This window comes from Vipera ursinii (genome assembly GCF_947247035.1).
Source record: "Vipera ursinii genome assembly, chromosome: 11".
NCBI lineage: Eukaryota > Metazoa > Chordata > Lepidosauria > Squamata > Viperidae > Vipera > Vipera ursinii.
The window spans coordinates 9,816,528-9,841,593 of record NC_139524.1 but is presented as its reverse complement, the minus strand read 5'-3'; the positions used below and the strand labels follow the sequence as shown (position 1 = coordinate 9,841,593).

At 42.3% G+C, this 25,066-nt stretch overlaps 1 protein-coding gene and 1 long non-coding RNA gene across 2 annotated transcripts in view; one reads left to right on the top strand and one right to left on the bottom strand.

Annotated features, from left to right (window-relative positions):
• LOC310645711 overlaps positions 1-11,059 on the bottom strand; it is a 17,088-nt gene extending 6,029 nt beyond the window's left edge. The window contains exons 1-2 of the long non-coding RNA XR_014493569.1: positions 10,922-11,059; positions 1,139-1,213 (exon numbers count right to left, since the gene is read on the bottom strand). This is a non-coding gene — a long non-coding RNA (uncharacterized lncRNA). The remainder of the gene's footprint in view (positions 1-1,138; positions 1,214-10,921) is intronic.
• KLHL25 (kelch like family member 25) lies at positions 3,741-25,066 on the top strand. Its single transcript, XM_083371699.1, has 3 exons — positions 3,741-3,836; positions 19,340-21,161; positions 24,555-25,066. Exon 2 carries the CDS (start codon positions 19,357-19,359, stop codon positions 21,124-21,126), a length of 1,770 nt encoding a protein of 589 aa, XP_083227825.1. The 5' UTR covers positions 3,741-3,836; positions 19,340-19,356; the 3' UTR covers positions 21,127-21,161; positions 24,555-25,066.

Here is a 25,066-nt window from a genome sequence, read left to right as displayed (position 1 = left end):
AACAGCGTTCCGTGCGCCTTTGGCGTCTAGTCATGCCGGCCACATGACCACGGAGACGTCCTCGGACAAGCGCTGGCTCTTCGGCTTTGAAACGGAGATGAGCACCGGCCCCTAGAGTCGGAAACGACTAGCACACATGTGTGGGGGAACCTTTACCTTTTACCTTTAAAGATCAGGGAAATCTTCAACAAGACAGTGGCTTTATGAGGCAGAGACGCCAAAAGTTCAATTGTCTGCCCAAACTGAGGCATCATTTTATTTTTCCCCTTGCTCTTCTCTTTCCTTGGGATTTCCTTTCAGCAGAATGTTTCTGTACAGCTAATACACATTTAGCTTTTCTTTAATTCATTTGTTCAATAAATATTTGAACATACTTAAAACTCCTCTCCTGTAGGAACTTAAGGTGATAGACAGGGAGGGAGAGGAAAGAAGGAAGAATTTTTATTTTTCCCCCAACAACAAACCCGTTACATAGATTGGACATTCAGAGAATGACTGGTCCAAAAGTAATCAGGAATCTCTATGGCTTCCCTGTTCTCACAAACCTTGAAAACATCCCACTGCAGTGTTTCCCAACTGTGGCTATTTCCAGATTTACGGACTTCAACTGCCGGAATAATTATCAGTGGCCCTGCTGGCAATGGAATTCTTGGGAGTTGAAGTCCATAAACCCTGAAATGGCCACGGTTGCGAAACACTGCCCTATTTGTTATGACTTTCTGGTTCAGTTGTTATTATTATTTACCATACATTAAAACTATTTTTTTTCAGTTTTGCACATAATTCATTTTAATATTGAAAATTTCATTGTAATATTGGGAACTATACCATCTGTCTCCTTCAGTCTTCAAACGAATGAGATTGCCTTGAGAATTACTTTCTCAAATTTACTTTTACTGTTTCCATTTACTTGTAATGTATTACTTTGTTATGTTTGTCTGGTGTATACTTTTTGTCATTTTTCATTTGCTTGGCTATTCCCTTCCCCTTTATTTATTTTCCCTTCAGTTTGTATTTTAATGTTTGATGTTGAAATCTAATAACGATATTGTATAAAAAAAAGAGAGAATTGCTTTTTTTCAGAAAGGTTTGCAAACAGCTACTTAATGTCAAATGCCCACTTTCCCCCAATTCTTACCTTGCTAATGTACTGTATATGAAAATGTCTCCTTCTTTCTCTTGCTTTTCCTCAGAGTCCTGTTTTCACAGACACCTGGAATTAGTGGAAAATTTTTACTTCAGTCCTTTTCTATGATTGTTGCCATAAATCTCTCTATTCTTCATGACTTTGCCTGCACAGGTAGTCGCTGACTTAGAACCGTAACGGAGCCTAAAATTTCTGTGAAATTAGTTTTGCCCCATTTTACAACCTTTCTCTCCACAGTTGTTAAGTGAATCACTGCAGTAACTAAATTAGTGACACGGTTGTTCAGTGAATCTGGCTTCCCCATTGACTTTGCTTGTCAGAAGGTCGCAAAAGGGGTCAAATGACCCCGGGACACTGCAACTGTCATAAATATGCTTCAATGGTTGTAAGTATTTAAAAAAGGGTCATAAGTCACTTTTTTGTAGTGCTGTTGTAACTTTGAACAGTCACTAAACAAATGGTTGTATATTGAGGGTTCCCTGGTCTATCATTTCCATCACTTCCCTATTTTGTCTACGTTTGAGCCCAGGAAAGCCAGACTGTCTACTTTGCTGTAGTCAGTTCAACTCTGAAATTCACAAGGGTTCTGTATCTTCTTAACTTTTAATGTTAAGTTTTAATATTAAAATTAATATTAAGCTTTTAATATTAAACTTTAAATATTTTTTTTTAAAAAACATGAACATTTTCATGATGAAACCTTCTACATGTTTGTTGCTTTCAGCTAGCAGAGCAATGTTGACTAACCTATAATCACCCCATCCACAAGAACGCAAAGCAATGGTGCAAGACCAGGTATAAGACCAGTGTAGCAACTATGGGGTGTATCTTCTTTTTGTTTTGTTTTGTTTTTTTAATGTTATAATTAGATTCTATTCCACCTTTTAATATATAACTCAAGGCAGTGAATATGCCAACTACTCTTGTCTCCTATTCCACCCCATGCACACAACAATAACTTTGTAAGTTAGCTGGATTTCCTGCCTAGAATTCATAATCTCGTTTCTATTTTTTTAAAAAAAAGTTTTTTATTTATTTTTTCCCATACAAGTCAGTAGTATTTATTCAACAAATGTGTTGTCTGAGTTTATCATTCACTAATACAAATTTAATTCCTAAATAAATATTAGCATTAAGACCAGTGCAGCAACTACGGGGTGTAAGGCAAAGATCAGGCACTGGGATTGGCATGACAGGCGAAAGCGAAGGCTGTTGAATATATCACATTGGCATGTGAGTTCTGGCAAGAAAGCCAGCTGGGTGACTTGGAGCCAGTCCCTCTCTCTCTCTCTCTCTCTCTCTCTCTGCCCAACCCCAGTTGGATTTCATGAAAAACAAAGTTATTGTTGTTGTTGTGGGGAAAGTAGCAGGAGGAAGGAGTATCAGGTATGTTCACCACCTTGAGCTACTTATAAAGTAATAAAGGCAGGATGTCTATGGAGGTTTTCAGTCATCCAGCTCATGGTTGTCACAAAGGTGCTTTCTCAGGAGGCAACTTTCCATTCCCCACCTTCCAGTCAGAGGTGAGGAAGCTTCTTGGATAAGAAGCGAAACTTCTTCAAAGAAAAACAAGAAAGTCCAGTTTCCTCCTGAAAAAGCAACTCTGGGATAAATAAAGGCAGGGTAAAAAGAAATCTGTGGTACAAACCAGTTAGAGCAGGGGGGGGGTCTTCAAACTTGGCCTCTTTTATGACTTGTGGACTTCAACTCCCAGAATTCCTCAGCCAGCAGCTGAGGGATTCTGGGAGTTGAAGTCCACAAGTCATAAAAGGGGCCAAGGTTGAAGACCCCCCTGAGTTAGAGAAAGAATCAAAACAAAATTAAAATGGGGGAGGAGTGGGGGGGAAGGTCGTTGCTGTGAGGAACTTAAAACTAATTTTAAGTGAAGGCTGAAAAATTACAGTGTTGGAAGGGGGCCTTGGAGGCCCTCTAGTCCAACCCCTTCCACAAACAGGAGACCCTATACCAGTTCAGTCAAAAAAAAAAAAGTCAGGAATTATTGCAGAAATGCTTTTGAGGGAGGTGCAAAACTTTCCTTAGCGCCATAAAGGAAAAAAAAATACAGGAACAAAATTACCGAGCAAGCAACTATCCTCAGAAAGCGCCCCCCCTCCCCAACCCCCGGCCAGGATTAATAATAATAATAATAATAATAATAATAATAATAATAATAATAATAATAATAATAATAATTTTATTTATATACCGCCCTTCTCCCGAAGGACTCAGACCCTTTATTTATTTATTTATTTATTTGTTTATTTATTTATTTATTTGTTTGTTTGTTTATTTGTGGCGCCTGTCCCTTTAAAAATCAGACTCCTCACTTTCCCCCCCTCCCCTCTCAACTCGATACTTCTCACTCTCCCCCCTCCCCCGAAACCCCGCCCCAGGAATCCCTTTCTAGCCTCCGATTGGCGCGTCTTTAATTCCCCCCCTCCCGCCGCTGGCCTGGAGGCTAAGCTTGATTGGTGCGGCGGCAAGTGTGGTCACAAAGGCCTCCCTCTTCCGATTGGTCCCGGCGCCCCATAGAGCTTTGGGGAAAGTAGTTACTTTCAAACCTTTGATTGTATTTCTATCGGGGGGCGGGGGGAGGAGGAGAGGGGAGCGAGACGCCCCCGAGGGGCGGTGGTGGAAATCTACGGCGATCCGGAGATCCAGAGAGCCCCCACCAGGAGAGATCTAAGAGGTGAGAATTCATGAAATACATTTTTTTTCCGGCATTGTTCCTTTGGCTTTGAGATTTTTTTTTAAAAAAAAGGGGGGGGGGTCTTTAAAAAATAGAGATAAAAAGAATCCACCCGCCCACCCCTCCAGATTGGATACAAATCGCAAATACAGCGCCGTGGAAAGGAGGCAAGAGGATCGTCCGTTCCCCGCCCCAGCTTGCAATAAAATAAAACCCGTGTTGCTGGGGTTGTGTGAATCAAATCAACCAGGTTTTATTACAATCAGTCGAAAGGTGTGAATTGTTCCCTGCTCCGGTTTCTGGAAAAGCAGTGAGTCAAGGATGCTGGAAAGGATCAGAGAGATCTGGGGTGTGGGGGGGGCTTTATTTTTTAAAATTTATAAAATTTATCATTTATCATTTATTTTCTTCTCTTACAAGCCATTTGAAGATGAAATAAAGTGGCAAACCCTTGGAGTGCTGAGAATTAAAGCCCAATATTTTCCTCAAAGTTCCTTTATTTTGCATTGTGATCTCTCCTTGCAAAGCTGTCGGAGTTATTTCAAGTATGAGTTCCAGCTTTGGAGAGATCATTTCTTCTATTCTTTGTGAACCTCCTTTGTGGGGGGGGGGGGTTGGACTAGAAGACCTCCAAGGTCCCTTCCAGCCCTGTTATTCTATGTTCTATTATGCTATATTTTTGTTAGGGGATAAAGTGTGCTGTTATTTGTATGGATATTTAATGTTGTTTTATTAAGGCAAGCCTGGGGTTTGCCCTAGTAGTGAAGCCATCCCTTGTCATCTCCAGCAGAGTTTTTACTGTGAACTCTAAAGGCACATGGAAGGGTTGTGGAAAAACGCTTGCTGTACAGTACTGTGAATTACAACAGGGTGTCTGCTTTTTGAAAGGAACAGTCTGCTTGTGGAAGGTGAAACCAGGATACTTGTAAACCATCTGCAAAGCCTGAGCAGATGGTGACAGCATATAAATTTCATATGGTGGTATGAATAAGAGCATATTTGCTTTCGTTTGTCCTCATATACTTTTTGCAGATACCTAGTTTACAGTTTCAGTTTTTCCCCCTATTTATATCAGCTCAGGAAGACTCCATCAGTTATAAAACAAAACAAAACAAAATCTGATGTGTTTTTCTTTGCACCATATGCTTTATATACAAATATCTTGTTTTTAAGATTTTGCTAATATTATTGTTTACCCAACAGCTACCGCTTTAATTGTGTGGTTTGATAATTTAGTCAGCCACTGGCTTCCCAAGCAAGAGATGGCAAGCTCTTTGGAGATTCAAAGGCCCACAGATCAATCAGATCAGGAGGGGGAAAAAAAGATTACCTCATTCTGATCGAAGTATTCAGTATTTATAGTTGTAAAATAGCACTGTGGGATCATTTCTTTTACTGCGGGTAGATTTCACATACATATAGAGACTAAATGTTAGCCTATTTAACCGTGTTGTGATAACTAAATTACAACTACCTGCCTTCAGCATTGCACCAAGGCCTCACCTGCCACTTGCGAATTAGTACAGAATGTGCTTATATACCAAACTGGTTAACAGAGATAGACTCAGTCAATAGAGGAATGGATTATCTTAGATGACCTATATTTTTGTAGAATTAAGTCCTCACATTGCAAGAAGTCATAATGTGGTTAATTTTAGCCTAATGTGTTGGTTAAATCCAGCCAGAGTAGTTTGTGGTTTATATAGCTTAGCACAAAGTATGAATTCAATTAGTGATGGCTCAATCAAATGTGCATAAAACCATAATTGTGTGGATCCAGTCTCTCTGTATGAGGGAGGGATAAGGATGAATGCATGATAAGCCTTTGGGAATGAATATAATTCAAATGCGATAGTGAGAAAATTCAGCATAATCCTTAAATTCTTGCATTTTCCACACTACGTACCTCAGTGAAATTAAAGTATCCCACATACAGGTAGTCCTCGACTTATGACAATTGAGCCCAAAATTTCTGTTGCTAAGCGAGATGGTTGTTAAGAGAGTTTTGCCCGATTTTACAATTCTGTCTCATTTTATGACCTTCCTTGCCACAGTTTTTAAGTGAATCACTGCAATTGTAAAGTTAGTAACACAGTTGTTAAGTGAATCTGGCTTCTCCACTGGCTTTGCTTGTCAGAAGGTCGCAAAAGGTGACCCCCAGTCATAAATATGAGTCAGTTTACAAGCATCTGAATTTTGATCACATGACTGTGGGTCTGCTACGACTTTTTTTCCAGTGCCATTTTAACTTTGAATGGCCACTAAAGGAACTGTCGTTAGTCAAGGACTACCTGTACATTTTAAATACATCCTTTTTTTTTACAACCCCCCCCATAACATAATAATAAGAAGGAGGAGGAGGAGGAGGAGGAAGGGACCTTGGAGGTCATCTAGTCCAACCCCCTGCTCAGGCAGGAAACCCTATACCATTTCAGACAAAGAGTAATTATTTCTCTTTTCCGGAGACAGAAATAAAAAATGTATCCTTAAAAAAAACATTTTAAACTTTGCTGAAGTGAGCAGTATTTGAGGTACTTTGTTCCTAAGAGACTGCGCTTCTGTAAATAAATAAACCCTACCTCAAGAATATCTAAATTAATCCTGGAACCATGTGAATTTACCACAAGGCTGCAAATTGACAGTGAGGCGGTTAATTTTCATAGAATTTTAGTTCTGTGCGGGTTTTTTTGGTTTTTTTTTTTGAAACACAGCTTTACCTGCACAACTTGGGTTCTCACTCTTTCTTTCCTCCCTTTTTAAGAGTTGGAAATGACCACAGGTAGGACCTTTCTCCAGCTAAGGCCTTTTGCCTTTGGAGTCTTTTTAGAGGCCTGGGAACACAAAGGCCGATTAAATCAAAGTTTAAGCACCTGTGCAATTTAAAGGGGCAGAACTGATAAACCGCAGCATTCTGATATCACCTTTTACATACTATCCCTCTATAAACTAGTCATAGTGACAAACAGAACGGGAAGGAAAAAGGAAAAAAAATGGAGCTGGTAAGGGAGAAAATAGAAAGATGGCATCTCTTTATTTTATATCTTTAAATGAAATTGTGCAATGTATTTGTTGGAAATGGTTTTCAGAGAAGATGAGAGTTATAGTCTCGGCACATTTGTAAGCATCTGGCTTGATTAGCTAGTCTGAAGGAATTATGGGAGTTCTATATGTTAAGAATCAATGTAGGGTAGTCCTAGACCAGGGGTAGGCAACCTTGGCTCTTTTATGACTCGTGGACTTCAACTCCCAGAATTCCTGAGCCAGCCATGCTGAGGGAAAAGGGAGAGGTTTCCAAGCTGAGCCATGTTGGCTCAGGAATTCTGGGAGTTGAAGTCCACGAGTCATAAAAGAGTCAAGGTTGCCTACCCCTGCTCTAGTCATGTGATTTACATTCAGATGCTTGATGACAACAACAGCAAAACAATAACATTATTATTATTATTATTATTATTATTACTATTATTATTATTATTATTATTATTATTATTATTATTATTATTATTATTATTATTATTATTGGAAGGGACCTTGGAGGCAGGAAACCCTATACCATTTCAGACAGATGGCTGGTTCACCTTTATGACAAATGCAGTGCCCCGGGATCATGTGATTCCCCTTGCGTAATCTTTTGACAAGCAAAATCAATGGGGGAAGCTGGATTCATTTAACAACGGTGTCACTAACTCCAGTGATTCACTTAACAGCGGGGCAACAAAGGTTGCAAAATGGGGCAAAATCCACTGAACAAATGTCTCAGTAACAAATTTGTGGCTTGATTTTGGATCGTAAGTCACGGACTTTGTTTATATGTATTAATCAAGACCTTTTGACTAGCCTCAAGTCTGAATACAGCTAAAATACATGCTGGCTCTGGGCAATAGGCGTCAGGAGAAATTCAGCTTGGCCTCAAGTGATAACCTGGTTTGTTTAACCACTATGCTTGTTTCCCAAACACACCCGTTTACCTCCACCTACCAGAGGGAGTAGTGAGGCAAATCTTGGAAATTTGTGTCTATGGTTTGTTTAGCGTTTTCACCCAAACCAGGATACTGGCTTGCTGCTTTCCTAACAAACCACCCTCTGAAGCCTAACTCTTGCTTATCGTAATAGATGTTATGTTTAATAACATAATATGCGCAGCTTATTATTTCAGCCTTCCCTACTGCAATCCTGTAAGGTTGCTAGAATTGTTTCCTGCACACTATAAAGAGAGAAGAAGTCTTAGAATGCTATCTTATTTTTTGTAAAGGCAACTGCGAATTTGGTGGCTAAGATACACTCGAACAAGCTGGGTTGCAGCTAGCAGCTTCTTCTCTGCCAGTGCATTTTCTCTTGATCTTCTGAAAGCTCAAGTGGTAGCAATTTGCTGGTTCATCAGCATCTTAAGCAACAATCAAGAGATTGGAGCGAGTGAAACAGGACAGATGAGGTCAGGATAAATGCACGGATAGGCAGTTATTTAAAAAGTGTGGTGAAACAGGGTTGAGTTCTTTGCTTCATAATTCAATCTCTTTCCACACCAGGAAAAACTAAATTGAAACCACAGCTGTGTGTGCATTCTGCATACTTTGCTTTAGTTGCTTGAAAGTTCATACTGTACCTTCAGGGCAGTTACAGATAATTAATTTTTTTTGGGGGGAAAACCCTAATAAACTGACCCATGAAATCAATTTAAGTAGCTTTTTAAAGCACAGTGGCACATTTTTAAAAGGCTCAGGAAAACAAATCACGGTAGAGGCAACATTCCCCATTCCAGAAGAGGAGCCTTCCATACAGCCCCCTCCCCTAAACCAAATCTTGGCCTGATGGACAGTGTAGTCCAGCCTGGCAAAGAAGTGAACTTGACAATTACATGTAGAAAATGATATATAGGTAGTCCTTAGTTTGCAATCATTCATTTAGTGCCCATTCAAAGCTAGCACTGAAAATGATTTATGACCAGTTCTCACACCTAGGACAGTTGCAGCACCCCATGGGCATGTGATCAAAATTCAGGTGCTTGACTCCTGGCCTGTATTTGTGACAATTGCATTGTCCTGGGGCGGTGTGTGTGTGTGTGTGATGGGATCTTTATTTGCAACCTTCCCAGCAAGGTTCCAACAAGCAAAGTCAATGGGGAAAGCCAGATTCACTTCATCACTGCAGTGATTCTCTTAACAACTGTGGCCCAAAAGTCATAAAATAGGGCACAACTCAGTAATTATCTTCCTAGAAATGGAAACGTTGGGGCTGGGCTCCATGATGGTAGCAAGTGGATGATTGTCTCTAGTGCAGCATCTCCCCATCATAGAGACCAGTTGAAAGGGACCAAGATGGTAACAATCCTAGACAGGTCTATGTCAATTAGCCACAGCCAAATCGCCATGGCCAACTCACTACGCCAACTCACCATGGCCAACTCTACTGCCAACTCGCCATGGCCAATTCACTACTGCCAACTTACCATTGGCCAACTCACTACTGCTAGCTCACCAATGAACAACTCACCATTGGCCAACTCACTACTGCCAACTCGCCACATCCAAATTGCTGTGGTCAACTTGGTTGCTGCAGGACGAGAGTTACACTGATATCAAAAAAATAGTGGAATAGAATCATTGAAGAAAGGATGCAAAAGGAGGGACCAAATGAAATGTGAATGGCAAATTTTTTAAAAAAATGTTTTATTTATTTTGAGTGATTAAATAGAATTGTTAAATTGTCCCGCAGCTACTTGTCCCATGGCAAGTCGGCCATGGTGAGTTGTCTTGCAGCAAGTTAGCCATGGCGAGTTGTCTCCTTCCGATCCTAGACTGTCCTGAGTGTTTGGGTGTTTTACCAGCCACTGTTGACTGATTCAAGCTTGTTTTCTCCGCCTTGATGACTACAACCTTAAATTATTTAAAAGAGTAAAAGAAGTCTGGGGCTGCTGATTTATGCATTGCAGGTAAAATTATCTAAGCAATTGGAATGTGTTAGAATAAATTGTTTCTGTAGCCTGGAGAGACTAGGGCAGGGATAGGCAACCTTGGCTCTTTTATGACTTGTGGACTTCAGTACCCAGAATTCCTGAACCAGCCATGCTGACTCAGGAATTCTGGGAGTTGAAGTCCACGAGTCATAAAAGAGCCAAAGTTGCCTACCCCTGGACTGGGGGATCGCCAGACAGATCCATGGGGATATAACTGAGGCAAGTTACTGGGGCGGGGGGTGTCTTCAGTCGCTGTGGACATTACAGGGCAGCAACTACCGGTTGCCGAAGAATTGGCCTTTTTGCTGGCCACGAGTCTGGTTGGAAGGGCAGAAGTAAGTCTGTTGTATAGCATATTATCGAGAGTGGTAATTTAATTCAGCCCTTTGCAGATCGTCAGCACAATGACTGCCTTCCTTAAACTCTATTGCTTAACCATGTTCCTTGCTGGAATGGCTGCTGAGCAATATTTAGCCATTGCAAAATACATCTGGGCCCCTTGACGTATGTAGTTTTGCACTGTGACCACAACAAAGTGTCTTCCCATCAACTTGACATCCCCACAGCGGCTGTTAGTGCTGCTTCAGCTGATAAAGCCTGCTGAGGCACGTCTCCTACCAGCGCCAAGCAGTTCCCAGGCCTCAAGATCAGAAACTGACCACTGCAGTCTGTGGTTTAGAAAATGTCAGTGCTGACAAGTGAATTTGTCAGCTCTACATCAGGCTGCTTGCAAGGGAGGGGTGGGGGGCGGATACACCAACATGTTGTGTAGAGGTTTGCAACATTTGGAGTAAACCATCCAAAGCAGCTATTTCATGTCTACCATAATCTTATTAACCAGTGGATTAGATTGTGTTTTGGCATACAAATCTTGCTGGAAGTTTGAAAGGCCACTGTTAGGTTTTTTTTATCGTACACAATAATCTTAATCCCCTTTCAGTCAAACTCCTGCTGTCAGGATTCTTATATTCTTGGCTATTTTAGTCCACCAAGAAAAAGATTGAATATGTTTATGCTCAAAGCACACTCCCCCGCCAAGCTTCACTTTTATAAATGCAGTGCTGACAATAACATATTCGCCTAAAAGCTATCATTACTCCAAAATAACTCTTCTTCACAATAGCCCACTTCTTACCAGATTTCCATTGCTTTTTCTGTTCTATAGGTCCATTGCTGCAAGAATTAGACTTTCTAGGAAATATTAAAAGCATCCCGCAATGCAGCAAGATTTCAGCATAGTATCCCTCGGTTGGGAATCCACCAAATAATGAATTGCAAACTGGGGGGAAAAATGATGGAAAATTGTAGTGTCTCATTTTACAGACTAAGCAAGTGACAACCCCACAAATATTGGTAGACTGCTCTAAGGTCACCCCCTAGTGCCCTTCTCATTGTTAGATTAGACATACCTCTACCTCTACATATAAATTATATGAATACAATTTGGGTTTCAATTGAATCCAAAGTACTATGTGATGGCAGTGTGGTAGGGTGGCTTACTAGCTAAGTGGTGCAGATTTGAGTAAGAGCAGCTGCTTGTGAGATTGCTCATTTTCACATTTCAACCTCTCTTTTTCTGAAGCTTGTTTGTGTGGATCAACTGCACTTTTTATTCAAAGCAAGGGGCAAATGAAGTGTTTAACGTAGACAGCTTTAAAAACAGAGCTCTGAAGCTATGGTCCACTTATGGTTCCGTATCTGTGGCCCCATTCCCAAGTAGATGGCTTCAAGATGGTTACCAATTTGAACAGAAGACAATGGATCTCTTCTCTTCTCAATTCCTGGCAGTTGGGGGTTTAAAATAGATTGCTGATAAGGCAGACAGCCAGAGTAATCATTGATAACCTGATCCTCTTATGAATCGGTCCAGGCCCCCTTTTAAAATCAACTAGCATGATATCTGATCGCAGCAAATTTCATGAGCTGCTTGGGGTCAGCGCTGTTTGCGTATCCTTTTAAAATTGCCTCCAGTCCCTCTGAGCCTTCTGAAGAACTTAAATGGAAAGGCTTTATATTCTGTAACTTAACACCTCCTCCTCGTAGAAATCAGCCAGCCTTCGGCTGCCCTAGCTAAAATCCAGAGTTTCATAATTCATCTAAACATTTTTCCATAACCTGGGTAGGAGAGAGCAGCAGCTTGTGTTTAGATTAGATGACGTAACTAAGATGATTGGATTAGGAAGGGCTGCACGAAGTGGGAAGGTAAAGACAAGAACAGTCCTGTCTTGCCACAGTAGGTTTGCCTGCTTGTTCCAAAGGTGAATCTCTCAGCGCACAAGTGTACATGCACAAAAACGTTGGCAACAAGAGAGCTGATGTTGTCTAGGTTATGAGTGATACCTATCTGCATTCTTCCTGGATCCCCTCACCTTGCTCACCTTGACTCCAAGCTGCCTTGAGAAGGTCCCATTGCCTTCATCATCCAGGCATTTTGACCTGCATGTAGCAAACAAGGCAATAAAAACCACAAACTGGATTAATATCAGAAGTATTCCCCCTGTAGCTCAAAATAGTTGCATGGAAGAAGTATATTCTTATCACAGGATTTATAAGGCCATCCCAACTCAAACAATGTGACTCTGGGCCGTGTACAGCATTAAAAAAATAGCCACACACCCCCAAAAAACCCCACCTGCACCAAACTATATAACATGGAAAATACACAATATATAAATATAGAATATTGAATGGCAGTCATAAGTTGAGGACCAGTTGAGATGTTTTTCAGCTTTTTACTGTAGGACCAAGAGACAGTGATTCTCTCAAATTTAATCCAGAAAACCTCTATATCTAAGGGAGAACAAAACCATGGGTCACTCCACTACTAAACCAGCATCTCCAGAACCATACTCAGCCCACGATTTTTGGACTGAGAAAGAAGTGGTCCAAAGTCACCCAGCTGGTTTTTATGCCTTAGAACAGGGGGTCTTCAAACTTGGCCCTTTTATGACTTGTGGATTTTAACTCCCAGAATCCCGTGCCTGGCTGAGGGATTCTGGGAGTTGAAGTCCACAAGTCATAAAAGGGCCAAGTTTGAAGACCCCTCCCTTAGAGGGAGTAAAAGTCCCAGATGCCCAAATTCTAGTTCCTCGCATTTAACCACAACATCAAACTAGCAGTGTGTATTGAGGCAGAGAGCAACTCCTTGCAATTACTCCTTTGGGATTCGAACTTTGCTGTCATTCCTCTTAAGTGTTTTCCCAAAAATAAGACTGTTCCTTCAAGCTACATTTCATTCACGATAAACTGATGATGGATGATACGCAGCAAAATAATTTCCAGAAATTGGGACTGAATACTCTGTATGAGTAAATACCTTTAGCAAGGTTTTGTTGTCACATGTGTAAGAACCCAGGTGAGTCACTAGAAAGAGGCAGGTGAGAAGGCCAATAAAAGCTGGGTGTATGGAAGAAGTTTGGTTAACTTATGATCTGCTGCACATAGCTAGAGTAGAATAATAACTTTATTGTTACATTAATCAGCATACATTAAATTGAGATGTCATTGCATACAGCTCTCAGAGTATACACTATATAAAGGTAAAGGTTCCCCCGCACATGCGTGCTAGTCGTTTCCGACTCTAGGGGCCGGTGCTCATCTCCGTTTCATAGCTGAAGAGCCAGCGCTTGTCCGAGGACGTCTCCGTGGTCATGTGGCCGGCATGACTGGACGCCAAAGGCGCACGGAACGCTGTTACCTTCCCACCGTAGTGGTCCCTATTTTTCTACTTGCATTTTTTTTACGTGCTTTCGAACTGCTAGGTGGGCAGAAGCTGGGACGAGTAACAGGCGCTCACTCTGTTATGCGGCACTCGGGATTCGACCTGCCAAACTGCCGACCTTCCAATCGACAAGTTCAGCGTCCTAACCCACTGAGCCACCGCGTCCCTCATACACTATATAAAACATGACAAAAAATAATTATGCACATACCCATACACACACACATATATGACTCAGAGAAACGACAGCCTAGTTCAGATGCATACATATCTTGCAAACTGTATGTATGTATATAGTTTATATATCTATTCTGTCTTGCAAACGTGCATGCATGCAGACACCCATCACCCTGGTGCGCTTCCACTTTATTTATTTTGGCAAGCTGAGTTTTGCAAATCTGCATTTTTGCGAGTGTGATTGGCAGGCTACATTCAGCTTGATAAAACCACAAGCTTTCCTCTCTGTGCAGAAGAAAATGAAGCATCATTGATTTTATTATTATCTAGAAGAGCAGAGGTTCCTAGGAAGATGCTTTCTCCCCACCAAAGCATCTTAAAAAAGAAAGAAACACCGGCAAAATTCTTTATTTTCCTCCTTCGGGTATCTTCCCTGTTATAGTGTCATGCGTTGTGCCTATGAAGGAGGAGGTGGTGAGATGGTAAGACCACACTTGGAATATTGTGTCCAGTTGTGGTCACCATGATACAAAAAAATAAATAAAAAATCTTGAGATTCTAGAAAGAGGGCAATGGATGGATGAGGCTGTCGGCAGGCCCAGTGGAAGAGAGAATGAGGCTTTTGGAGGAGTTGGTGGCGGTAGCAGCAGCGTGCTCCAGGGGCGAAAAGAAGCAAGGCCTCTTAAAGGAAAAGGTGGAAGAGTCAGGATCAGAAAAAGGAAAGAAGGCGAGGTTGTCAGAATACAAGCAAATTTGAGGGCTAATCCACATGGAGCCCCATTTCCATCTGTCCTGTTTGCCATCGTTCACTCCCTAGAGACTAAAATGGACAATGTGAAATTTGAGCGGGCCCCGAACAAGAAGTATATATCGGAGGTGGTGACCCTTTGAGAGCTGTATGCAACGAAATTTCATTTTGATGTATGCCGATTGGTGTACATTCAAAGTGACAATAAAGTTATCATCATCATCAACAAAGGAGAGCAACAAAGATGATTATGGCACTGGAGACTAAACCGTACAATGAATGGTTGTGGGAATTGGGAAGATCTAGTCAAATGTAGAGAAGGTCTAGGGCTGATAGGATAGCAGCCTTCCAGTATTTGAGGGGATCTCACAAAGTAGAGGGGATTGATCTGTTCTCCAAAGCATCTGCGGGCAAGGCAAGAACTAATAGATGGAAGCTCACCAAAGAAAGATCCAACCTAGAATTAAGGAGAAATTTCCCGAGAGTGAAAACTAATTAATGGAACAGCTTTCCTCCAGAAGTTGTAGGTGCTCCATCACTGGAGGTTTTCAAGAAGAGATTGGACCGCCAGTTGCCTGGATTGGGATAGAGTCTCCTGTTTGAGCAAGAGATCGTTTAGAAGATCTCCAAAGTCTCTACCAGCTGTGTTATTCTTTATTCTGTATGGACTACAGTGATGTAACACTACCCAAGAAGAAGGAAACACATCCTAAGGAGGGAGGTGAGACAAGAGACTGCACAGCTTGGAGCTGGAAAGGAGACAGAGGAAGAGAATTAGGAAAGCCACCCTCCCATTGCAAGAGATGATAGAAAGGATCTGAATTGTGTCTTTTCAATGGGGGTCCTCTCCTATAGAATAAAAGGTAAAGGTTCCCCCGCACATGCATGCTAGTCGTTTCCAACTCTAGGGGCCGGTGCTCATCTCCGTTTCAAAGCCGAAGAGCCAGCGCTTGTCCGAGGACGTCTCCGTGGTCATGTGGCCGGCATGACTAGACGCCAAAGGCGCACGGAACGCTACTACCTTCCCACCGTAGTGGTCCCTATTTTTCTACTTGCATTTTTACGTGCTTTCAAACTGCTAGGTTGGCAGAAGCTGGGATGAGTAACAGGCGCTCACTCTGTTACGTGGCACTCGGGATTTGACCCACCAAACTGCTGACCTTCTGATGGACAAGCTCAGCGTCCTAACCCACTGAGCCACCGCGTCCCTTCCTATAGAATACCATGGCCTTAAAAACAAAAAACAACTAATGAAAAGTTGGATATCCCAGCAAGCCTTCAGCTGTTGCTTAAATAGAATAGTTGAGCACCAGAATGGTTGGCTTTTGATTGTATTAATATTATGCGCTATTTTGCTGTGTTTTATATTTTCCTACACTTCCTAAAATCTCTTGGGATTGAAGCAGTCAATACTTTTTATAAATAAATTCTGCATTTTATGTCTACTGTGAAATGAATTATTTATTTTACAAATAGTAAAAAAAAATATAAAATCTAAAGTAAAGACTTGAGCTCAGCATGCTTCTGCTCCCGCTGATGATAATGCCCATTTCTCTGCAAAGATTGTTGTCTCTACCAGCGAAACATGATTCTCTGTGTAGGCAGATTTTTAAATAGGGCAATTGAGGGAATGCTGAAGGTTTTTATTCTTTTTTTTTTAATTTACTTTTTGGCTTCTATAAAGTCTCCAGATTAAATGTCCTCTGCTTGAAACATTTTGCTGGATTTGAAAAATAGAAGTAATAGATGCCACGGCAGACATTCCTAGCCATCATTACGACCACAACTGGCCCCGAAATTTATGTTACTGAGTCAAAAATCTGTTCAATGAGTTTTGCCCCATTTTACGTCTTTTCTTGCCACATTTGTTAAGTGAATCGCTGCTGGTTCTTAAATTAGTAACACGGTTGTTAAGTGAATCTGGCTTCCCCATTGACTTTGCTTGTCAGAAGGTTGCAAAAGGGGATCACATGACCCTGGGACTCTGTGACCATCATAGATACATGCCAAGTATCCGGATTTTGATCACATGACCATGGAGATGCTACAATGGTGGTAAATGTGTGAAAAACGATCATAGGTCACTCTTTTTCGTAACTTCGAACGGTGACTAAAAAAAAAAGTCGTAAGACTAGGACTGCCTGTATTTGTGAAGTATTACAATTGCACGAACATGGAGTTATTCTTTTAATTAAATACAAATCAATTTACGAAAAATATTTGCTATTACAAGATTGTTCAAAGACTGGCACTATATGGAAATAAATGCAATGCGATCATCTCTAAACATCAAACCAGAAGAACAGTGCTGTAAAATGTTCATCGAGTGATTTCATACCTTCAAAGTGATTCACCTACGTAGTTTAGATCAGGTGTATCCAACCTTTTGGCTTGCCTGAGCCGTATTGAATGAAAGGAAGTTGTTTTGGGCCACGGGGAACAGAATAACCGGGTTGGGAGGGATCTTGGAGGTCATCTAGTCCAACCCCCTGCTCAGGCAAGAAACCCTATACTATTCCAGACAAGTGGTTGTCCAATCTTTTCTTTAAAACCTCCAGTGTTGGGAGCACCCACAACTTCTGGAGGCAAGATGTTCCATGGATTAATTGTTCTAATTGTCAGGAAGTTTCTCCTTAGTTCTAGGTTGCTTCTCTCCTTGGTTAGTTTCCACCCATTGCTTCTTGTCCTGCCTTCAGGCGCTTTGGAGAATAGCTTGACTCCCTCTTCTTTGGGGCAGCCCCTGAGATATTGGAACACTGCTATCCTGTCATCATAGTTAATGTATATAAATAACTTCCTTTATTTTCTATATTTTTTTATTATGACCTTGTGGGACCACATTACTGTCTGTCCAGGGCCACGGGCGGGTCGTGGGTTGGACCTGCCTGGTTTAATGGAAAGCCTTAAAACAACTTAGTGGACAATACAATATAACTCAGTATGAATGGATCCTCCAGGGCTGCAGAACTGCCTGAGCAAGAATAGCTTTAAGTAATTCATACCAGAAGCAAACTTTCAACAGAAGGGAGAGCTTCACTTCCTGGATCACTCTTCCACCTCAACAGTGCAGAAGACATTTGCTCAAAAATAAACCCTACCGAGTGTACGAATTACAAAATAAGAAGCACTGAGTGCATACAAACGCAAGGTTTAACATCAGCTATTAATTATCCTAACTCAAGTAGGGTAACACAACCTCCAATCGTGGAGTGCTCTAATCACCGAGGATCAGTCTGCAGTCTTGAAATGCTCTAACCACAGGCTCAATTTGCAGTTCTGGAGTACTCTTAATGGTGACGCCATGGTTCATTTGAGCTTTCTCTTGGGAAGAGAATAATGGGCAGCTTTTTAGAAGGTTTCCCCCCCCCCACCAAATCCAGTCTCTCGACCTTTTTTTGGCATTGCAAAACTGGAGTTTCCAACGTCCCTTAGAAGATGGCAGCCACCACAAATTTTGCTTTCTAAGATTGAAGCTCTCTCTTCTATATTTTTGTTATTTATTTTTAAAAATATAAAATTCCCCCCCCCCAAATAACACAAACAACCCACTGCCATTAAGAAAAATAAAAATGAGCCGACAGGGAGATGGTGAATGGAAAACCAGATGCTTTAACCAACGAGGAAATTTGGCCTGAAACTTAAAATTAAGACCTTGTGTTGTTGTTTTTTTGTTGTTTTGTTTTTCCAAAGTGTAATGGTTACTTGGCACAAACATATGAATGTAGCAATGTGGACATTTTTTTTTGTTTGTGGGTGAGAAGGGAAATGGAGATGGGATTAGGGAAACTGACAGAAAGGTGTGATTTGGCATCCAGGAGAAATGGAGAGCAAATACGCCAGCAGATAATCTAATTTTGATTTTTATTGTTGTCAGTCCAGCAAGAGGAATAATTGGGAAAGTCCTTGGAGCAAGATTTTTGTAAAGCACAACTTGAATCTTACCCTTTTATTCTATTCATCCACAATGAGATCAAGAACTCATCCGTTATTGCATTATGCACTCCTTCCTGTCAACTGACTACTAGAACTAGACATACCCAATTCCTACAACCGTTTTTCATATGTTTCAGTCTCCAGCTCCCTAATAATCTTTGTTGCCCTTCTCTGCATCCTTTCCAGAGTCTCAACATCTTTTTTTTATATTGTGGTGATGAAAATTGGATGCAGTATTCCAAGTGTGGTCTTAGTAAGGTTTTGTAAAGCGGTGCTAATACTTCACATGATCTTGATTCTGTCCCTCTATTAATGCAGCCTGGTGCCTACCTTAATGTCTATCTTAAGCAACTCTGGCCAGCTTACAGCAGTTATGTTTATACTACAATACTCTTTATCACCCACCTTTATTCTAACAACGTCTATATGACGTATAACCTGTTTTTAAACAGCTATGTATATACTAAGGGACGCGGTGGCTCAGTGGGTTAGGCCTCTGAGCTTGTCAATCAGAAGGTCGGCAGTTTGGCGTGTCGAATCCCGAGTGCCGCGTAGCAGAGTGAGCGCCTGTTACTCGTCCCAGCTTATGCCAACCTAGCAGCTTCAAAGCACGTAAAAATGCAAGTAGAAAAATAGGGACCACTACGGTGGGAAGGTAACAGCGTTCCGTGTGCCTTTGGCGTCTAGTCATGCCGGCCACATGACCACGGAGATGTCCTTGGACAAAGCGCTGGCTCTTTGGCTTTGAAACGGAGATTAGCACCGGCCCCTAGAGTTGGAAACAACTAGCACGCATGTGTGGGGGAACCTTTACCTTTACCTTTTTATGTATATACTAGGCTGAAAAATTACAACTAAGCACAAGGTCACCCTAATTTCATTCCGAGTCTTCCCAATGTTAAATCCCACTGTGTTTGGTTTTCTCAACCACAATTATTTGAAAATAACAATGTTCTTTGTTCCTCTTTGTACAGGTCGCACTCCAGGAGTCATGTCAGTCAGTGTCCATGAGAACCGTAAATCCAGGACCAGCACCGGCTCAATGAATATCTTGCTGTTCCACAAAGCCTCTCATTCAGACTGTGTCTTGTCTCACCTCAATACTATGAGAAAACATTGTATGTTCACTGATGTTACCCTCTCTGCGGGGAATAAATCCTTTGCGTGTCACCGAGCAGTGTTAGCTGCATCCAGTAGATATTTTGAAGCCATGTTCAGCAACGGCCTTCGCGAGAGCTTAGGGGACAAAGTGAATTTCCACGATAGCCTCCATCCAGAGGTGTTGGAGCTGCTGCTGGACTATGCTTACTCATCCAAGATCATCATCAATGAGGAGAATGCAGAGTCCCTCCTGGAAGCAGGAGACATGTTGCAGTTTCATGACGTCCGAGATGCAGCTGCTGAGTTCCTTGAGAAGAACCTTTGTCCTTCCAACTGCTTGGGGATGATGGTCCTGTCAGATGCTCACCAGTGCAAGAGGCTTTATGAGTTTTCTTGGAGGATGTGCCTGGTCAACTTTGAGACAATCCACAGGAGCGATGAATTTAACAATCTCTCCAAGGATACACTGTTGGACTTGATCTCCAGCGATGAGCTGGACATTGAGGATGAAGAGAAGGTCTTCAAGGCCGTTATCCATTGGGTGAAATATGACCTGGACAAAAGGAAGCCTCTTCTCCCAGAACTTCTAAAGAACGTGCGGTTGGCATTGCTGCCTTCAGAATGCCTCAAAGAAGCCATGAGTTACGAGGAGCTGATCACCACAGAGGAGGAGAACAAGGCAATCATGGGTGAGGCCCTTCGTTGCAAGAAGAAAATCCTGCAGAACGATGGGGTAGTCACCAGTCCTTGCGCCAAGCCCCGCAAAGCTGGGCACACTTTGCTTATCTTAGGGGGGCAGACATTCATGTGTGACAAAGTATACCAAGTCGACCACAAAGCAAAAGAGATCATCCCTAAATCAGACCTGCCAAGCCCACGGAAAGAGTTCAGCGCGTGTGCTATTGGCTGCAAAGTTTACATCACTGGAGGGAGAGGCTCAGAAAACGGAGTGTCTAAGGACGTCTGGGTCTATGATACAGTTAATGAAGAGTGGTCCAAAGCTGCCCCTATGCTGATCGCTCGGTTTGGACATGGTTCCGCCGAGCTCGAGAATTGCCTCTATGTGGTGGGTGGTCACACTGCAGTGGCGGGGGTCTTTCCTGCTTCTCCTTCGGTTTCGCTGAAGCAGGGGGAGAAGTATGACCCAGTTGCCAACAAATGGACCATGGTTGCTCCCCTCAGGGATGGCGTCAGCAATGCTGCCGTTGTGAGCGCGCGGCTCAAGCTCTACGTGTTTGGTGGAACCAGCATTCACCGGGATATGGTGTCCAAAGTCCAGTGCTATGATCCGACAGAGAACCGGTGGACTATCAAAGCCGAGTGTCCTCAACCCTGGCGTTACACGGCAGCTGCCGTCTTGGGTAGCCAGATTTTCATCATGGGGGGAGACACAGAATACACCGCAGCTTCCGCTTACCGTTTTAACTGTGAAACGGATCAGTGGACCCGGATTGGGGATATGACAGCTAAGCGGATGTCCTGTCATGCGCTGGCTTCAGGAAACAAGCTGTATGTGGTAGGGGGTTACTTTGGGACCCAGAGATGCAAAACATTGGACTGTTATGACCCCACTTCGGACACCTGGAACTGTATCACCACAGTGCCTTACTCCCTCATCCCCACAGCTTTTGTTAGCACATGGAAACACTTACCGGCCTGACAGTCAAGAGCACTGGTTACAGTTGAGCACAAAAGGTAAGATTTTTTTTTCAAGACTCGCCTGTCTTTTTTTTTTTTTGCAGGAAAGCCCTTTTAAGGTGGAAATATCTGCAGTTCACATGTATAGAAGATCTGAGAAAAGAATGTTGGGGGGGGAAAGTGAATTTGGATACTTATGTTTTGAACTTTGTTTAGTTTTTTTTTTTTTAAAAACCAACTGAATGGAAATGAGCGTTTACTGACTGGATGCCCTTCCTGACGCCTGTGCAGAGTTCGCAGCAGACAAACACTCATTGTGCCCAGAGAGAGAAATTCCGAATTCACATCCTCCTGATTGTGGGGCGAGAGCTCCACCTCCAGGCCACCACGCTACCACGCTCGTCCTCCCCCGTCTCCTTTACACTTGAGAAGTTAGAGAGGGTCTCTTTTGATCTTTTTGACCCACTCATTAACCATCTGAGGGCTACACTGTCTCTCATCTGACCATTCCCAAGGATCTGGGCCCAATCCCCCATGGTCAGTTCCCAACATACAGGCTCATTGCACCTATATGCAGCCTCAGCTGAAGGTACAAAAAGGCAATGGTGCTATGGGAAAAAGGCTTGTTTCTTTAGCTTAAAGAAACGTTTTAAAGAGCACCTTAAAAATTAATTGTACAGTAGTGGAGCCCAGCTTCTATCTTTATGGCTAGAGGTAGAACAGTTCTTCCAGTAATTGTGTGGCTAGATTTGCAAATTACACTCATCTACCCTGTAGTAGATTTGATTTTGGCTTTGCTTACTGTATGTGTCCAGATAGCTTTCTTTTGTCTGTCTACAAAGGACGGAGCTCTGTCTGAGCACATATGGAAACAAAAGCACTCTACCTCGCAGTGACACTGCCCTCTCTTCTCACTGGACTTATTCAGATATTCTTGGCTTCTAATAACTGTTTTTTTCCAAATTCTAGCTCAGCTCAGCCGTGACAGTTTTCCCCAGCTCCCAAATCCTGCTCCAGCAGCCCAGGCGCCTCTGAGCTGTCGTTCAACCCTTAATTACTTTTGCAATGCGTGGGAAAAGTCCATTTTCAAGCTCCGTTTAAGTTTTGCATTCGCGGTGGAAATAAAATTTATATGTCTGTCACGCAGGTGCATCTGAAGGCTGAAAGCCAGATACATCCGTAGCCAATGCTTTTGAGTATATTTTGAGACAGCGCTGGAGGATTTTTTAAAACTGAAATAAAGGCCGAGCCATTATTTATTTATTTTTCCCAACAGCCAGTTTTTCTCCCTGGGAAATCCCTTTAGACAATGCAGATATTGTTCTAGCATGCTCCAGCCTCTTGCAACTTTTTTTGGCTGGTGAGGTTTCTTTGTTCTTACATTTGTGATTCCCAGAGATCTCTTTCGTCTTGGCTCAGAGTAAGAAGGTCTTCTGAATAGCCAATGTCTTCATTTCGAAGCTGCTTTTGTTTGGGGTCCTCTACCCTGTTACAGGGCAAGATTTAAAAGATTTCTCCCCCCCCGCCCCCAGACATTGTGCTGAAGTTCTGAAAAAAGAATTCGGGAGAGTCAGAAAAATTAGGCAAAGGAAGAATTGGCAGTTCTTAATGTCAATCTGCTTATTAGCTAAGTTTTTAAAAAACTATTTCTTGACTTGCATTTCATGTCAAGTTGTAGCTGCTTAACCATGATCTGTTGCCTGAGACATAGTTGTCAATGTGCCTGGTTGAGGAATTCTGGGAGTTGAAGTCCACAAGCCGTGAAAGGGCCACGTTTGAAGACCCCTGGTCTAATGTTTGTGGCCCGCACGTGTCCCCTTCTGAGCCCAACTTGTGAAGGCCTTCAAGATTCAGCTACTCCTACAGTTTGCGTAACTTCCAGCTCTCAAACTTTGATTCAAATGAACACCACAGTGGCTGAGGGTGTTGCCATCTTAAACATTTCTGTTCTGAATCAAATCTGCCTTTAGCTAGCCGCAGAACAATAGAATGGGCTACAGCTTGAGGAGGTATCCAAACCTGCAATGACTGCAGCTGAATCTATGCCACAATCGTGTTTAATTCTGTGTACGTTCTTCTGCCCCACACTTTTTGCCCAGGACTTCCATTGCCTAATATTATGGGTGGAGGAAGATTGTAGGTTGCCCAACAGATAGATAAACAACAAGCCACTTTCCTATTCCTCAACAGAGAAAAGAGGCTGTGGGTCCTTCAGACTCCTGGCGTTTGCTGCTGAACTTTGAGACCTCAAGCTGTTGGGCGCCCCTTCTTTCATTCAGACTTTCTTCCTCTCTTGCCTTCTCTCTAGACCGCCTTCATACCTGATATGCAGCAGGAGTTGCTGAACTGTAATTCATGGTTGTATTGTGAGCAAACCACATTTAGCAATACACTAAGCCAAGATTAATCAAACCATGTTAGCGCTTAGTGAAATCACGCGAGCCCATCCTGCTCTTTTGTTCCTTTTTGCCCTGCCTCCCCATTTAATCCGTGTAGGCTTTCTCTAGGGACGACAGAAAGCTTGGAGGACAGGAGGTCTTCGGCCCGCAGAATCCAGAACCATCTCCTGCTAGCTTTCCCCCCTTTTTTCACTTTTTAAAAGTGGCTGACATGGTTCTGTGACTTTAGTTGCCACCTGCAAACAAATTGTGCTTGATGGAAATATTGGCACCTATAATTTAATATGGGCGGGGATCTGGGTGGCTACAGCAGATGAGCTGTTTCTGCTGAGCTGAAATTTGTCTCCAAAGCTTGATTATCAGGGCAAGCTAACGGGGAGTGGCTGTCGTTTAGAAACATGTTTTGGCAAGCTGAGCCTGGGTTGAAACCTTAATTTCCGAACCGAGTATCCTCGGTCAGCCATATATAACAAAGGCTGCTAAGATCAAGTAAAATGATCCACCCACGGTGTGGGTAGCAGAGTGGCTCACCCACCTCAAAGATTATCGGTATTATTCTATTTTGTCCCACTTTGGGCATGTTCCCACTATCTTCACATGATTTTGGAGGAATCGTCTATCTATCTCATGCTACCTTGACTAATTCAAAGCCTGAATTAACAGAAGATGGGTGGCATACTGCAACCAAGCTCCTCCCATTTTCTATAAATGGAGGACAGACACATCCTAAATTTGCTCCATAAGTAGGAGGGAGAATCTCAGGTATGCGTTCTTTCTCCTGTATAGTCATTTGATATTAAAGAAGGAAATCTCAGTAGCTTTGTAAGCTCTTAATGTGGTGACAGATCAGAAATATGAAGTTATTATTTGGGGTGAATGTCTTTGAGGAAGATGGTTGATTTTACATGCCTTTCCTTAGAACTTTCATCCATGCATCAAATATCTGCCTTATTTAGAACATCCATCCATTCATGGGTCACCACTGGTTATAATTAAATGCTCACCTCTACAAATACCCGGCTGTTAATTAGCTGTTTTTCTCTCTCCCCAGATGAAGCATTTGCTACATCAATATTACAATGGAAGCTACACCAGTAGCTGGAGACACCAGCTTTGCTTTCTGATTTGCTCACACACAATCCAGTCTATTGGTATGAGATCTTTGGATCTCAATTGGTTCCTAAAGCTTGGATGGATGGAAAGGCAGAGCACTCCTGTTGACTTTCTCCAAGGAAAAGAGAACAAAGCAGCGGGGGAAAAAAATCCTTCTATAAGGACCGTCTTGTCTGTTCCTTGCAGGTATCACTTTGGTCCCAGGTAGTATGAAGAAGTAGCCTTAAAAAGCCTTGATGATTTCCATTCAAGGACTTCATAAATTCCCTTCTCCAGGGGGGATGAAGCACAACCATATCAACAAGGGCTTGAATTGCACCAGATATTGTTGGTGACGTTGATTTATACTTGGATGTTACCAGGAACTCTAGTAGATGTTAATAAAACTATTTGTCTTGCATGAGTAGGACTTTTCTTTTTGGAGTGCACTGGATGAAAGTGTAATATTGC

Excerpts from the sequence above, each read along its gene's own strand:
- KLHL25 (XM_083371699.1), top strand. The coding sequence starts at position 19,357 with ATGTCAGTCAGTGTCCATGAGAACCGTAAATCCAGGACCAGCACCGGC.